Source organism: Centropristis striata, chromosome 11, assembly GCF_030273125.1.
Source record: "Centropristis striata isolate RG_2023a ecotype Rhode Island chromosome 11, C.striata_1.0, whole genome shotgun sequence".
In the NCBI taxonomy this organism is placed as follows: domain Eukaryota; kingdom Metazoa; phylum Chordata; class Actinopteri; order Perciformes; family Serranidae; genus Centropristis; species Centropristis striata.
The window spans coordinates 29,677,092-29,695,224 of record NC_081527.1 but is presented as its reverse complement, the minus strand read 5'-3'; the positions used below and the strand labels follow the sequence as shown (position 1 = coordinate 29,695,224).

General features: G+C 39.2%; 1 protein-coding gene across 2 annotated transcripts in view; it reads left to right on the top strand.

Moving 5' to 3' along the window:
• Positions 1-18,133, top strand: part of LOC131980086 (contactin-associated protein-like 4) — a 112,497-nt gene that overhangs the window by 9,793 nt on the left and 84,571 nt on the right. For both annotated transcript variants that reach the window (XM_059344246.1, XM_059344245.1), the window contains exon 2: positions 17,153-17,263. In XM_059344246.1, coding sequence (XP_059200229.1) covers positions 17,153-17,263 — 111 coding nt within the window. The remainder of the gene's footprint in view (positions 1-17,152; positions 17,264-18,133) is intronic.

The window sequence follows — 18,133 nt, the reverse complement described above, 5'->3', positions numbered from 1 at the left end:
GAGACATGGATTCAATGGTGGAGTCTGAATTTGCATTTGAAGATGCAGGGACAAACTGTCAATGGTTTTCTGAAGTGTTCCAAAGACCATGTAGTGATGTCCTTTATATGATGCAGTGCCGTCTGAGGGATCAAAGGTCACAGGTATCCAGTGTTGGTATTCGGTCTTGCCCCTTTGATACAGAGATCTTTTCTTTCTATCTTTGAATAGAAAGAGAAATGTTGTTGAGAAATGTTTTTCTAAAAGTGTTTTCATATTTGTATTTGCCCGTGCAGTTTTTTTGCCCCATCCTTGTAAACAACTTGACCTTTTAAGGATGCCTCCCTTAAAACCCATTCATGATACAATCACCTGTTACCAATAACATGTTTACCTGTGGAATGTTCTTAACACCCAACTGTGCCAAATTCAGAAGAAGCAGATACAAAAGTCCATGAAGTTGATAAGGTAAACATTAAATATTGTCTTTGTATAGGTTTCAATTGAATAAACTATATGTCAAAGAGTATAAGAAGGTGGTTGCATTCTGTCGTGCTTACTTTTTACAAAGCGGCCAAACCTTTTTGGACTCAGGGTTGTACTTCACACTGAAGATGAGTGCCTGATTACATAAATACAAGATTGATGATTATTATTTTACTGAACTGCGGCTAAATCAATACTTAGCAGATTAACAGTGACCTCTTCAAAGAGGGACAAATAAATAGACAAGCAATTTACATTTAAGAAAGTAAATTACAGTTAAAGGTTTGAGTGGACAGATGAATGGAAAGTATATTCATTATAAGCTCCAAAGAGCTAAATTAAATCCATATCACCTTCATGGAAAAGCGTTTCTACCCGGAGGAGAATCTGCCATTTAAAAGCCATAACGAAAACCCAAACACAGCTCCCTGAAACCAATAAGTTGTCCTTCAGCTATTTATTCCCCAAAGAGCCCACCTATAGTACATCATTCACTTAATAATCGTCCACGCTGACTTTTCTCTCCACATTTCATTTGTTTCCAGTGCCCGGGGCAAGGTCTGGCTGAGGCTGTTTATCAGAGTGAATTGAAGGCGCTAAAATAAGTCCTGAGAGGTTTCATATTTGTGTTTCTTCACTCACAATAATTCAGTGTCTTAGTAGCAAGGCCTAAATCACTTCTGTAAGTGGAGGTGCTTCTCATCCCAGACTTTGTATTTAGTTTATCTGCTAAAATACTCATATTATGTGTGACAAATAAAAACTGAACAGTGAAATATGAACTCTTTAACAGCAGCGATAAAACACTATAAATTCAGAAAGTTGCTGCACTAAAGCGTCTGCATATACAGTAGACCTATCTCCACAGTGCTGTGTCAGCACTGGAGAATGGTCTGGTCCCCCATTATTTTTCTGGGATAAGGGGAAAATATCACAATTTAATAACAACTTTTTTACACTTAAAAAAATGTTTTTTGTCTGTGATGCAAAGTAAAGTAATCGCACTTTTGCTCTAAAACTAAAGTCAGTAAAGTCAAAACCTAGATGTAGTCTGGGTCTTAAAAGAAAGAAACTGTATGTTTTTTTCCTGAATATATTCATGATTCTTGAGTCATATATTGGACCTGTAGTTGATTTTGAAGAATATAATTACAGTTTAGAGAGCAATCACAATATCCGTCAAAAAAATGCATTTTCCCAGTCGTCATCTTCAAGTATGCATTCTCTTTCTCTCTCAGCCTCATCAGTCTTCTTGAGGTTTTTATCTTCCCTCTGAGCAGATTTAGAGCCACTGGAGTGTGTGCTATAATCATACCCTAATGACAGATAATCTGAAAAACACTAAATGACTTTAATCCCAGCCTAATGACAGATAATTCCACTACACTCCCACTGTGTGTCTGTATGCTGATTTGCATTTTCGCCCTCATCTCCAGGCGTTTAAATAATGTTGACTCACTTGTTCCTCTGAGTCACTACGTTCCCAGTCCTGCCTCAAGTTTTAAATTTACTACTACTGAAATGAAAACTTTGAAGTCAGTTTACTTTTTGAGTCTAGCCTGAAAGTCAAATTTAAAAAGCTGTTTGTGAGTCAGTCAGGTGAAATACATTCATGATTTATGGATAGTGACATGATGGACAGGTAATCATATTTCCTTTGCCTTGAACTTGATGACCAGTGTCTCAGCTAATTAGGCTATAAGATTGGCAATGTTTGGTTATTTACATGCCCTGTGTTGAAGGAATGGTTTGATTATTCAGCCGCTGCGGGCTGTGGACGGATTTAATATGAGTTACAGTAAATTATTGAGATCCTGGAGGCTGAATGGCCAATTCAGGGATTTGTTATTACTCAACCATTGAAGGCTATTCATTGCCTTAAAGAGTTGGTTATTTAAACTGTGGGGGCTCCAGGGGAATATTAGGAGTGCTTGATTAAATCTCTGAGGTCATGAAGTATCCCTCATCTGTTCCAGGATTAATCTGGTAAAGAAATTGCTGAGGATGGAGAGTGCGAACTGGTGCTTATTTCAGGTGTGGGCTTGTCTCGTGGTAATTTATTGCTTTTCAGTGAACTGCTTGTTTGCACTGAGAAGAACAAAGCCATTGCAATGTGGAGTAAATTTGGCAAACTTCCCAGCAGTCCTCCTAGTCCTTTTATGATTCATGAGAAGGCGGCATCAGCAAGAGCCAGGATGAGGAAAAGGGAAAGTAGCGGAGGATAAATCTCCTTCATATTTCTTCTTTAGTGTCATTTATGGAAATTGTGTGCAGGCAAAGTGGAGCCATGAATGGACCTGATGAAGTCAAGGTTACAGAACGGATGTGGAGTCACCAGTCATGAATCTGGATTTATTAACCCAGGAACAGGTAGTTAAGTGAGGCGCTGACAGAGGACTGCAGTCCATCCATTTGATACTGGGACCTGCTGGACTCTTGTATTTGTTTAAGGCCGTCCCCAGAAGGAGTCTGTCTCCCAAAAATGAGGCCATTTATCAAATGCAGCTTTCGTCACTGAAGATGACTCGCTGTCGCCTCAAATATCAGATTTCATCTGCTGAGGTCATGGTAGTGCGTCACTCCGAGACAGCAGACTATAACAACAAATGGATTTTATACTTACAACTCTATTTGCACCAGCGGATACATTAGTTACGACTGTCGTAATTGGATATTTTACTGTGGACATTAAACTTACCAGCTGTAACTGCATTAGTTACCAAGGTCATCGTGCTCTTTCAGTCTCTATTACAGCCTTTGACGAGACACATTGTCCTTAGAAAGTAAAGCCTTTGCTGCAGTTGGTGCAAACTCAACATATTATTTCAAAGGATGATCTATGGGGAGCTAGAATGTGTTCAGCAAAGCTCATATCAAATTGTCAGCTAGAAAGCCTGTATGCATTGTTAAGTATTTCATAGATGTTATGATATATGTAAACCATGGCAAGTGTCCATTTAGAAGGCTGCATCTGCATTATAGGTGTGATATTTGTAAGGTAAATGGAGTGAAGGGGGAGACAGGACACTGTTTGAATATGGGTATAATGACTCACATATTCAGACAGACTCTCCTGGAAGACTAGATAATGCTCGGTTGTCCACAGAGAACTGACAGAAATGATTGTGTCAAGAATGAAAATAGAGAGAGCTTGAGAGAAACTTCAAACCTGGCTCCTTTCTGACCTCTACACAACCTGGCCAATCACTGCATGAAGTGGGTATGAATGTCAAATTGGCCTTCACTTACCCAATTGTGCCGTTTCCTGAGAGTTACTAAGGTTCAGAAGTACAGTCAACATTAAAGGTGACTCTTGGAGAGTGAGAGTTGTTCAGGCCTATTAAACAGGTTTTGAAGCTAAAAATGACTGACCTTGGTTGCAAAGGTATTTAAAGACAGACATTTCCAAATACCTCCGTCCCTTAGGGTGGAGCAATATGATGGTATATATCATGCGATGGTGAAAATATGTCCACTGGTGGAGATGTGCCTAATTTCCACCACAGCAGACACTCCTTAAACACAGAATCTCAGTTCAGATAGGTCAGATAGGTCAGATAGGTCAGATAGGTATGCTGTAAACTGTTGTACTTCTGGCAGTGCAGCAGAGCAGCTCTACTTTTCTGTCCTCTCTGAGGGCCGACTCGACGCTACAGTGACTCACTAGCACCACTTGATACAAGTGATATAACAAGACAAGACATGCAGGGACTAGAATTGATTAGATTAGAATGCACATTTCAGTAGATACCTCTGCAATACAATCCATAGACGTCTTTGACATAACACCACAACTGTTACTTCTTAATATTCTGTTTGTAATGTGAGCCTATTTAAAAAAAAGTTTTAAACTAAAAATCTGTCCGTATCTTACACATTACGCCTTTAAACACACAGATCTTTGTGCACGTTCTCTGTGGATTTGGGCAGATTAAATTGGCTTAAATTGGCTTTTTCTTATTAGCATCTGATCACCTTGTGTGACCCTCAAAGTGCAGGTTGGATGTTACAACCATCACCATAAGCCCTGAAATTCACAGCTTTTTATCCTTAACATTTTGCACATGCAGAAAATGCTTCATTGTTTTCATCAGCACAATGCATGTCCTTCAGTAAGCATCTACATCCTCTCATCCGCCACAGCTCAGTCTCGTTGTTGCCTTCTTTATACAGTGAAATACTTGCTTATCACACTCTGACGTTGTATCTGTTGCATGTTTTTTATTAAGTCAATTCTGCATGTCCACCGCTCTGCAGACTGCTGCTCTGTGGCACTGCTGATGAGAAGAAGCAGGGCCGGTCAGTTTGTATTAGAGAGGAGGACCGAGCTGAGTAAGTAGCCATTAAAGAAGGAAGGGTGAGGCTGAATTTCAACACAACAAGACAAGAGTTTAATCAGAGCTAAGCACTAAGGTGAAAACAAGGAGGAGTGTGGACAGTGTGGGAGAGAAGCAGGAGGAGCAATATAAAGTATGAGAGGATAAAGTTTAGGGGTCAGAGTCTGCAGGCTGTCTGGTAGTAATATTCCCTCTGTGTTTCTCAAAACTGCAGTGACATTTTCTACTGCCTTTCCCATTTTATCCCTCAGTGACTTTGCTGTGTGTGTGTAGGGGCCATCTGCTCTCTGGATGCACCGCCTCACATCTTTGTGATGATTTGACTTCATAAGTCGAAGCGGGAGGCAGAGGAGGAGGGTGACAGGGAGAGTTGGAGGTATGAAGGACAGTGAGGAATGTAGACAGGGACAGAAGTGAGCAAGAGAGGAGAGCGGTGAAGAAGGCTGAATATAGAGTGAAAAGAAAACAGGAGGGAGAGTAAGAGGAGGATTAGGGAGAGAGGAGGATTGAGGAAGAGTAGCTAATAGTTTTCCCTGTCTGTTTCCCTGCTGTGACATTCTCAACTGCCTCTACAATTTCACCCCTGCTTGCTTTTAAGCGTGGCTGAGTGTGTGTGTTCATGTTCAGCCCCAAGAGGACTGACTTTCTGCAAGGCTGCGCTGGTATAAATATTAATGCCTCACCAAAAAAAAGTGAAAGTGTAAGGAACAGCTTCACGCTATTGGTTGAATCTGTCCTTGTTCGTGTCAGTGTCAGCACACTAACCTTTAAATAATAATGATGAAATGAGCTTCCGTTTAAAGGAACATTGAATGAATCTGATTACTTGAATATGTGCTTGATGAGGATATAAACATAAGGGATGCTCCAGACACAGTCTTACAAATTTCAACTACTAAAGCCATCACACTAGTTTAAAGTCCCGTTAGAAAACAATTCAAGTATGTGTTGACTGGCATGCACACTGCTTTCTCTTGACAGTTCCCTCAGTCTAAATAATGAGCAGTAATTACAATCATACTAGAAATGTAATAACATTCATACAAGTGCAACAAACACATATAGTGAAATAAGCTTTCCTATTGTAGAGCAAAATTACACTCTATACAGTATAGCTTTATTGTTTGAACATCATTTTTGTCCAATATTCATTGCATGTATGTATTCTACTAATATATTTGCACCTATTAAGTATTTTTATGATTTTTTAAATAAATATTACATTTAAACAAAAAGACAAATGCCGTCATTCCGGTGAAATCTGGGAAAAGTTGTGACGGAATGAAAAAAACAGATACCGCCAAACCCTAGCATTGACCAGGAGTAGCGCTGCTTATTTCATTGTACACTGTAAAATAACACTGAAGACTTTCAATTCTAGTCCATTCTATTCTACAACTTTTTCAATACCACATTTGAAATGTTACAATCTGCAGATCTGATTATATGAAAAGTACAGAAGCCATTAAAAACACTAATCTACCATCATGTTTTCAACCCGAGGCTGCAAAAATTAAACGACAGGGAAGAGAATCAACTGTGTGTTGGTATGCATTCAGTGACCTTTTTCATTGCCAGCACTGCAGGTTGTTAATAAGAAGAAAAGAATACCAAAAAAATGATTCTATGTTGTGTGCGTAAGACTTTTTTTTCTTTCTTTTGCCTTGGTATCAAAACAAAATCAAGTACCGTTTTTTTTAATAATGAATCAAAGTTTAAAATTCTAAAATCATGACAACCTTAGTGTTCAGTATTTAGAAAATTAGTGATTTCAGACACTGCATTTGTTATATATTGAAGCTATAAACATTTGGACTCTCAGAGCAATCTGCAGCTGTTCCTTGGGAGCAGAGAGTAGCTGCAGGAACTTTACAGGTCCCGACCGGTCATATCGCTACAGCGTGATAAATTGTAACCCGGAGAAACAAACAGCAGAGAAATTAAGTTTCTGTGAAGTGCATTATCAACTCGGAGATAAAATACTTCAAGCTTCAGGAAAAAGATTAAATTCAAGACAGACGGAGAACAAATGTGTGTAATTCTGTTCTGGAGCAATGCCACCTACAGTCCTCTGCTCCTAAACCAGCAGCAGCATCTTTCTGACAGGAAGGGAAGAGTCTCTTTGGTGTGAAGTGGTCTATCAGTTTTCTCAGTTATCTGGTGTAAAAGTTGTGTTCTTCTTCTTTTATTATCCTGTGAGCTGAAAGCACCCTCCAGCCTGGTCGATTCAGTGTTTTTAAATTGTAATCTCTTTGTACTAAAGTTTCTATTCCGTCAGATTTTTCAAGAACAATCTGTTCAGAGAAGTATGACCAACAAGCTATGACAGGAGATATTCTCCACCATATCCCATATTTCTGACTGGTGCCCTAATTGGTGTCTGTCATGACTTTTCTCACAGCTTATCCCCAATTACACTGTCCTGTGAAAATTTACAGCCCAGTGTCAAAGTCCTGCATCACGCTCGTCTCCACAACGTCTAGTAAAGGACAGAAACTCCTCTTAGTTAGTAAAAGAAGTCTTGGTAGCCTTTGTGTTTCCAGCCTCAGGAGAGCTGAGCTCTGAGTGTTTGATAGGCAGGAGAAGATGGAGAACATCAAATTATCCGCAGAGAAGTTTTTTTCTGTAAAGAGCACTTATCATCTAATGTCTCCTGAGGGAGGGCGGCTGTAAAATGAAACTAAGTAGATGCTGTGACTGCGGCTACTGTTGTGGTTTAGTGAAGGTGTAAAGAGGCTGAACACACACACACACACACACACACACACACACACACACACACAGGGAGAGAGCCTTTGGTCACGACATCCAATTTCACTCTTCTGAAGCTGATATAAAATGTGTGTTATTGCAGTGTCAGTGCAGTGCTCTCTGTAGACCAGCTGTTATAGTGAAGGTTTAAAGGGGTTGTCTCGGGTGTGATCTTCATAGCTTGGCTGTCCCAGTGGTTGCAGCTGGCCGCAGGTTAGTGGAGACATTTTTCACCTCAGCTTAACAATATCTCTTGGTTAGATATCTTCTTTTTGCCCACAACTGTGGTTTAGTGATGTATCTGCAGAGCCTTTGAGTAAACGAGGTAAAGAAGTGCAGTATTGGCTTGTGTTGATGAATTGGGCCAGCGCAGCAGATACAAAGTGGAGAGTCGGCACAGTTGTAGCATTTTTCACTTCCTTCGTTCTTTTATTCACCAACAAATGTAATATTTTCAGGCAAACAGCCAGTGGTGGAATGTAACCAAGTAAATGTATGCAGGTACTATACTTACAGTAATTTTTACTCTGAGAAACATTATCAGTTTAAAATGATTAGGCTGTGGTTGAGTTGGTTGGCCCCCAACCGAAGTGTTGGTGGTTCGATCCCTGACCGTCGCAGCCAAAGTATCCTTGAGCAAGATATTGAACCCTAAAATTGCTCCCGATGCTGTGTTCATCAGTGTGTGAATGAATTCCCAATGGTGGCAGGTGGCACCGTTTAGGGTAGGGTGAATGAGCGCAGTCTGTAGTGTAAAGCGCTTTGAGTGGTCGCAAAGCGACTAGAAAAGCGATATATAAGTGCAGGTCCATTTACCATAACAAGTACTTTTACTTTTGATACTTTAAGTACATTTTGATGCTAATACTTTTGTACTTAAGTAAAGTTTTGAAAGTCTTCCACAAACAACCTGTGTCTGCCATACAAACCACTTAAAGTTTTTTTTTAATGGAGAAAAAAAGTCGTCGAAACAAGCTAAACGTGGACGCTGCCCGATGTTATAACTGAAGCACATGTGAGTCTGTAACACGTCTAAAAAACAGCAATGTTTAACTTCATGACTTATTAACAGGAAATACATTTAGTGTGTAAATGGTGCCATAGTTATAACATTATCTAGCATACCATAATGAATGGCTTGCTTGACAGTCCCCAGTTTAGAGTTAAAATTCATGTTAAAGTAATATCAGACAATCTTATATTTCTTCTGTTATGCCTTCACCCCAGAAACAATTATCCCTCTCTGTAGACAGAGGTCCCCCTCCTTGTCCTCAGATTGCAGATCTTTGTGCAGGAGTTTGTTTGGCACCAGTGCTTGAATAATACACAGCCAACTTGGCAAATGTACCAGAACTTGCACTGAACAAGTCAGGTGTGAGAGCACCTTTTAGTCAAATTTATAATATGAGAGATGACTTCAGGAAAGGATCACAACAGTTGTCATATGATAACTCAAATACCAGACAGCACTGTATCTAGTCTCACGCCACACAATAAGCATTATAATGATGCATTGCTCATCCGTAACGTTGCACTTATACGTTTAAGCAGTGGATTGCCTACGGACCCTATTTAAAAAGACAAAAGGTACTGTGCTGCTCCAACACTCATTTGCATAAAAATAGTTTGTAGTATAAAGCCTTTCTGCTGGTGCAATGCAGAGTTTTCAATTTTATGAATCCCCACTGTCCAATTCAGTGTTTCATTTTTGAAATAAATTAGATTTGCCGAGGTGCTTGGATGATTTGAATATCCTTGTGCTGTGTATTTTATTTGAATGACAGAACAGAATTACATTTTGTGCCAGCCTTTTTTCTTTCGGAGGAGACTTGTTGCCTTACTACTCTCTATTAAGAGACATTTAGAGGCAAATATATTCAAATTATTTACTTAGTGCAGCCGGTGAATTAGTAATTATTTTATTATACACATCTCCTCCTGGAGCTATTAGAACGAGTGATGTAGCCTGCAGCCTTCCCTCTCCATCTGCATGAATCTGGTTTTACAATTCACCATGAATGTTTGGAGCTGGTGCAAGTCTTGTTTCAAATCTCTGTCTGATTTATGCGCGTTAAACCTGGCAGTTTAAAGATGTTAAACGCTGCGGTGATGTGGCTCGTCGCTGTTTTTTGATCACTTCATTTGGTGGATGTCTGTCTCCCACATTGCCACCCACATCAGTGCTCAGAGCCTCAGTGAGGACGATGATTGTTCCATCCTTTGAGAGGCAGCAGTAGGTTGGTACAGAGTGGTGTATGCATTAAGCTGTTTATATGAATATGTATGTGTGGGCCGTATTCTTTCACATACAGATTGTGCCGTACATAATGGGCTTATTATCTGGTATTTTCTGTCTGGATAAGGAGTCGAAGGCCAGAAGGAATCAACATTATGCAGCAGGAGTGTGTTTGACAGCTGGGTGAAGACATGGAGATGAGGAACAAACATTTCTCTTGTTGTTATAGTGAGAAGTGGAAAGTGCTGAGCTGCTCAGTTTTGAAGCTGTCTGACAGTTTTTACAAACTAAGGTGCCTGTTGAGAGAAAGAGCGGCAGAAAACTAGTTCTTCAAAGCACTGTGGGATGTTAGGCTAAAAAAAAGAAAACTAAAAATTATAACTGCTTATCTTATATTTTGAGGTTTACAATAATGCATGATATGATGCCTGAGACTTTTTGTGATTTTTTCTGCTTCCTATCCAGTGAAATTTGACAGTTTTCCTGTAGGCTATGATGTGGTTTTCCTTTGTGAAATATGTCAAATATAGACTGTCATGTTCTCCAACATGTTCCCATGCTATAAATGACTGAACAGGTTACTTTTCAGTATATTCTAAAATGACAGATATTGTCTTTTTTATCTTCTGTTGGTGCCTGTAGTCAATGTCTTAGGAATGCACGATATATATATCAATAAATAATTGGCCGATAATGCGAAGCCTAATTGCTTTAATTCACTTAACAAGCTCAGCATCTACACTCTTTAATACAGTAGGTGGTGGTGATTAGTGAGAATTTATTACAATAACATGCCACGGTACTTAATTTGGATTCTTCAGGAAAAATGCTGTTTTTTATACTTACCAGAAAAAAAAGAACATTTGAATCATTAAAACTGCTCTTTGCTTTTGTTGTATTAACAATAGGAATGTCAGGTTTGGTCAGAGCTATAAAATATTAAATCACTAGCTTCTTTTTCTCACTACAGCTTAGCCATTCTTACACTAAGGTGTGAATAAATAACAGGTTATTTATTTTTAATATAAAAAAGTCTTTAATTTTCGGTATAGGATGCAAAAAAAAAACTTCCATCACAACTGACTGATGTGTTTCAATACATCTAAATATGGAGTACCTATGAAACCTTAAAGTTCTACATACTTATTATCCATATCCATACTGTACATATCGTAATTTCTTGTGTATCTAAAGCTATCATATTTATTTTACTATAGCTGTAAATTGCTTTTTATCTCAATAATTCAGCTAAATAGAAGATCTCAGATAAAGTAAAGCTGCAGTAGATTTTAGTCATTTTAGGCTAAATGATATTAATATCCCAATAATTCTATGCATTTGCATGTACCGTGTTGTATTAGTCATGTTTGGGACTGTCATATGGTGAAATGTATGTTTTGTCTGAAGTGTTTTTAAACAGTTTGTTGTTCTGGTTGGTTTTGAAAATCTGGTTAACTTCCACAAGCCAGATAAAGTATCTCACTTTATTCTGCTTTAAATGCTTTTTTGGCATATATCCAGGGAAGAGCAGACTTGAACCCCTTCAGGTCAACCTGGAGGTAGAAGTTGTGCAGATTAGTAAAATGAACATTGACGTTTTCGGCTCTGGGATGATTGTTAGTGCTCTGGAGCAAAAACAAGCGTCGCTGGAGCCTCATTATCCTGCTTACTGCTACACGCTCTGAATGACCAAACAAGAAGTGAGAGGCACTGAACTCTGGATTTGTGGGGACTATAGAGCTCTGAAGTGCGGGACCTTCTGTTCGCTGCTGTTTGTGGAGGTGATGGATGGAGCTCATCGGTATTCAGGGTCTCCAGCTCTGTCATGGACTCAGTGGGCACTTTAATATTCAGCAAAACAGTAAAGAAGTGGACAATGCAGGTGACTGGTCTCTCTCTCTGTCTCTGGTTTTAGTCTGCCACGTCAGTGTTGATTGAAGGCCCCAAACCTCCAGAGATATTTAAAGAATCGTTTCAGGCTTTTTCACCTGCTGTCAAACTCACCATTTGTCATTTCAGCAAAATAAAAAGCTTCACAAAGTATGGATGGATGAATGGGCCAGAGGGTGAGTGATGGGTGTCCAGGATGATATTTGATTGAAATGAAAAGATATTTCCCATCACTCAAATTCAACATATGGTTTCCTGCCCTTCGTGGTCGAGTTTTGTGCAACTTCACTTCTTTTATTGTTTCACCTGAGGCTGAAAGTCTTTTCTTATGGGCCACTATTAGATCAGTTAATGCTGTTATTCTGCAATTCAGTACAGATCAGACAGTCGCTCCCTGTAATCTTTTATAAATTGAAAAATCATCTCTTCCCAGGATAGCTTTTATGTTTTCATATTATTTGCTTGTTGCCTTGCTTGTGTTCTTGTCTTTAAGTAAAAAGTAATATCTATCTGTCAGTTGTTTAGGAATGGTTGTTTATTCTGCTGTTAACCTGGATGCCTATGATATAAATGTCAGAGGAAATGTGTTTTTTCTACCCTCGAGAAAGAGGGCGTGTTTGTTTTTTGGAGAAGTTTGTGCGGAGAATGAAGGTGCAGTGGTTTTAATATTCAGGAAAGCTCTCTGTCCAACACAGCCAGGGTCAGTGTCGAGGTTCAGTGGCTGCAGAGTCCAGCAGGTATTCAACATTTAGCTCCATTTTCCTCCGAGCTGTCTGTGTTTGTGCTCCACTGGTCACAATGTCAGGGACGTCGGCTCTTAAATGCCAAAGCTCAGCTGAGGAAAACCAGCCCGGTGTTTTTTTAAACTGCTCCGCTCTCTTTCTCTCTGTGTTGAGCGTTACCTCGGCGAGGCTGTGCTCTCACCACACATTATCTCCTCAGGGATTACAGCACTCGGCATTGGAGAGCCGTCCCTCTCATTTCACCTCTTCAGACTACTGTAATTCACCTGCTTTTCACGCTGAGGGCTCCTCCGCCACCCACAGTAACAAGTGTCTGTCAGGTCAAAGCCTGCAGGGATAAAGACTATCAGAGGACCAAAGAGCTGGAGGCTTTCTGATGACTGTTAAGTAGCTACACTGCATTTAAAACAGTCCAATTAAATATGTATGAATTGCAAAATCACTCCATTACTATAGTAGAATGATTAAAATGACATCACGTTTCTTCATAACTGCTATAACAAACCTTCCTTAATTGAGTTCAGACTCAGTCAAAACCAGTTAATTTCGTCATTATCAAAGAGAAACTACTCAGAGCTACAGAGTCACTGAGGCCAAGCTGCAGGCTTTCTCATGTTTTCAAGCAGCTGGACTGTAAAAGTTTTCATATGAATGAATTTGTTTTGCATTAACAGATTTTCTTTTTCACTTTAGGAAGCAGAAATAAAAAGTAACTTATATTATTTCCTTATAAAGTTGTTAACTTCTGGCCAATAATCAATTTCCTGAAAAAAATATCTGACCCATTTGCTGCTAAATCCTCCACTATGTTCACTTGAGTACTTTTTCAATGTGCTCTGTCAGTGCTTTAAATACCTTGTTACCTTGCTCCAAAGACTATAACAGTTAACTTTACATCATGTACACACCGTGTATTTAAGTCTTGATTATATGTGACAACATAACAAAACAGTTGCCATATTAGGTTTGCTGAGAAGCACAGTGGATTTGAAATTATCCTAATTACGATCATAATTAGTTCCCCTCTCTGTATTACTGTGCAGGGATGGTCAGCTTATGTCCTCATTTTTAAACTCTCATGAATTAGATATTAAATGTAAAACATAAATGTCCTTCAGGTGACCCTGACTATGACTGTTTTGGGTTGTAGAGTTTTGAAATTTGTACTGAAAAGTTAGCTCGAATTCACATTTTAACACCCATAAGCCCTCTTGTGTCCCCATCAGAATGGTCCCCAACTATTACCATGTCAAATTTGAGTCATTTTTACAATCTTAATTTAAACTAAATTGATCAGGCTGCGGATGTAGCAAAAATGCTGAAACAAACATACCAAATAGTGCAGCAATTTTGTTTTTGTTTGTTTGTTTTGTGCAAAATAGAAAGGTGCATATAATAACAAAAGTGACATGCCCCAAGGTATCTCAGTTCAGCAAGAACAATATCCAATGCTGCAGTGACATCTGTCTTACTTGTCTTGTATGTGATTCAAATGTGGCCCTACAAATGTAGTGTTTGTCTCTTTTGAGGTGGGAAATCATTAGGTCGTTGTGGGTATCGAGAGGCAGATGAAGACCTTGTGCTGTTGAGATGAAGTACACTAATGTTGACAGAGTAATCGAAGCTAAAGCCTTGTTGTTTGAGTTGTGGGCCGGGATCGGACCGCAGTGTGAATCATAGTAATTGGCTCTTATCTCAGCGGTGGAGAACAACATCCATTAACGGAGAGGCTTTGGATGGAGGCAGCGTTAGTTTGGCTTTAGCTCACAGTTTGGAGCTCGAGAGGAGAGCTGTGAATATTTACTGAGATCATGTTCATGAATCTGTATGTATTTCTGTGTTTTTCTCCTAAAAAAAACAATAGTGTTTTATAGCTCCAGTTTAATCTGCAGCATCACATCCCCAGCAAACATCTTGCATTCATTTATATAAATGAATAAGAACAAGCCCAATTAACAATAACATTATGTTGGGGAATAATATTTGACGTTTTTATTGCAACCGGTCATCCATAAAGCATTAAAGTGTGAAACATGTGAAGGTTTCCTCTGACAACACTGATTCGTCTCCATCAGGATCCAGCCTTTAATGAGCCAGTCAGGACGTCATTCATCTCCACAACACGATGTGATTACAACATTCATTCATCCACATTATTACACTGTTCATTCATCTAATATGGTGTCATTACAGCTGAAAGACCTGTTTCCACCTGGGGAACATTAAAGCTGCTTCTCAGTGATTAGACTCCACTCTGCCACTCATGTGCTGATATTAACAGCTGTGAAAACATTTTGATTCTGCTTCCATCACACGTAATTGACACACATAACAATGGAACAAATGAAAAAAAAAAAACCCAACTATTCGCACTGTCCTCACACACTACTTACAGTAAAAGCACTTACATCCTAAAAGCACTTACGTCCTAATAAGACTCAATTTAATCCATGGCACTTATTCACGCGTTGTTTCTTGACTTCCTCTTTGCTTGTGTTGTATTAACTCGTCACTTTGGATAAAGGCGTCTTCTAAATGACATTAGATTGTAGATTGTAGCTTATCTGTGTATCACGTTATCTTATGAATTATTTTATAAATTACAATTACCTCATTTTCACCTCTGGTTTGAAAAATTCAATATTTTTCTCTCAGTCTAAGAGATGGATGATAATAATAATAATAATAATAATAATAATAATAATAATCTTCTGCGTCTGACACTGTGATATCCTCAGCATGGTTTTTACTGTTGACCTCTGCTCTCTGTTGAGTTTTTCACATTTAGACGCTTCATTCCATCTACTTTTATGATTTTGAACCAGAAAAATGTTTTTACTCGTGTTACGAGAGGAGACATTCCTGCTACTGTGAACTACTGAGAGACTGGAGCATGATGTCAAAGGCCTGTTTTCATTTAGCTGACATTAAACCTGCAGCTCAGTGATAAAACTCCACTTTATCGGAGGCTAAAACATGTGATGCTCCTGTTTCCCTCTTACTGTTGGTATTCCATTCTAAGAGCTGAATCACTGAGCTTTGTCTCTTTCACTTCGGAACGATGAGTGGATGCTGCTGTGAAATGTGTAAAACATACTGTAGTTAAAAGGTAGCATGTTTGAAGGTCTCACTTTCCTTATTAAACCTTGTTTAAAGCAAAAGCACTTAAACAGAGGCCAAACAATGAATAGACTCTCACAATGATTTGAATGTAATTTGACTAATAATGAATGCTTTAGTTTGTCTACCAACACAGTTAGATTGTATGATATATAATTGATGTTATTTGACCCTGTGAGTCACGTTAAATGTTGTTTTTTTTTAACTTTAGCTTCATTAAGCTGTTTGCTTCAAGTAATTAGAGATTTATTTGAGAGAGCTTTGTCACAGCCCTCGGCATCTGATACAGAGGAAGGTATCTTTTCAATCTGATCACGAGAGTTTTGAACGTTTCAGGGATGGTCTAGTATTTTTCTCTAATTTCATTCATTTTGGCTATTTAAAATAAACTTCAGTCTTCACAGAGAACACTTGACTAAGGAAAATGTAAAAGATCAGGGTTGGGGTTGAAAACTACTTCCACGCATAACTACTGGATGCACTCAGGTTGACTTGAAATAAGGACACTGATGGAGTCAGTGTTCTTATTTCAAGTCAGCTGGGTTTGCTTGATCCATCCACATCCCTTCTTGTCCACCCTATACGTCTGTCACTCTAAGCATCTAATATTGCTGCAGATGAGTTTACCTCAGCGGCCCCATGATACGATTTGACTTGAGTCCCGATACAATATTATTGTGATTTTAAGCATTTTACGATATGGTGAGTACTGCGATACAGTATATTGCGATTCAACTGTTTAACTGCATTTTGTGTCCACAAAATTAAATTCAATCAAAAATTGTTTTGTCAATTTTTCTCACTTCAGCCTTCTATTTCTCCTCAAAAAGAGTCAAACCCAACACATTGACCAACAAAGTATTCAGTCAAACTGAACTGAACTGATATCAAACATGTATGGATGACAACAACTGCAGCATTTTCTCAAACTTTCCTCAACTTTAAGCTTTAAGCTTTTTTTGAATGACACATAAAAAAGCCTAACTTTGCAGCATTATTTCGACAACTTCCAGACATGGCACATGGTGCCAAAACTTCTGTTATGCCTTCTAGTTTCATATCATGCCAGTATCTCCAGTATATTCCTAAACGTGAGCCCGCTTTATACTGACGGCTAGCCAGCCAGCCGGCCATGCAAAATACTATGCTACGATACTATGCTGTATTCATTTTTTCCCCCCACCTCTAGTTTACACTGACATTAATGAATGGTTTGGAGTGAGATGCTTCTAACTCTCTAAAGATTCTACCTTGTAAAAAAACCCAACTAAACGAAGTACAACTAAATTCCCCAAAATGTTGGAATGTTGTGTAAAACTTGAATAAAAACAAAATTCATTAAATTCAGAATTTATGAACCACGCTTTCAGAGGTCAGTGCTGTATTGCTGGGACTGTGAGAGGGAAGGAGGCATGGGAGACCCAAAACTAGAACTGAGCAGGGCAGACTGTCCTCTTTACGACACAAGGCAGTGGAAACACTTCCGCTGTTGTCAACAGGGGCCGCAAAACCACAAAGAAAAGGTCCTTAGAACATTCAAGCATGTTGAACAGTTTTAAAGACACAGTGTAGCTAAGTGTGCTTTTTTCTGCTTTGTCATTGGTTAACAGAAGTGTGTGACAGCGCGTTGGTGTCCAATCTGCCGCCGTCGTCCTTCAGAAGCTCGTCCCAGCTGTCCAGCAGTCACGCACCCGGCTTCGCCAAACTCAACAGGAGAGACGGTAAGACCAGACTGGATATATGAGTTTTCTTTTTGGGTTGAAATCATATTATTTTATTGTTATTGTTATCATTGTATTAAGGTATTGGTGAGAAATGTTTATAGTGCCTGTGTTGTTTTTATCAGAGGGGATGTGAGCTTCTCCTTTAGTCCATTGAAATCTGAGGATTACCTCAGTCTAACCGACACAATAGGGAGCGTTGCTTAATCTCTTCCCTGTTACTGACAAGCTTCCATGCTGCCATTTTTAAGCTCGGGACACGGGACACAAAGTAAACAAACAGGAAAGTTTTTACTGGATTCATAGACAGGATCAAAATGACCTCTGAGAGACTAAAAGAAAGAACAAGCAGTAGCTGCTCTGTCCCATCTTTATCCTCTCTAGTTGCTGTTTGTATTGAAGGTTTATGCCAGAAGGATAAATGTGAATGTTTGTTCGCCCAACATAAAAACCCACTGGGGAGTCCTGTGCTGGATGCTGATGTGAGGCTTTGACAAAATGAAGATCATGGTTTGTTGTGGTGCTTTCTGCAGGGAACGGGCTTTGCTGCTTTATCCCGACATCAAAGCCCAGAATCAGCTGGGAGGGTGAGACGGGTTTAATCTGGATCTGAATGATTATCACCACCTGGGAAACTAAAGGAAGCAGAACACTGCTCAGTCCTCAGTCTGTTTGATGGTCCAGCCTTTAAGCAAAGGCTTAATGCTGCCATTCTGCTCCCTTAGTTTGTTGATATGACTTTAATTTTTGGTAAAAGTGGATTGACATCGTTGTGGTACTCGTACTGTCAGTATCCAGCACACTGAATTATATTATACCGTATTTCCTCAATTTAAAGCCGGGCCCCTATTAATGACCGGCCTCATTTAG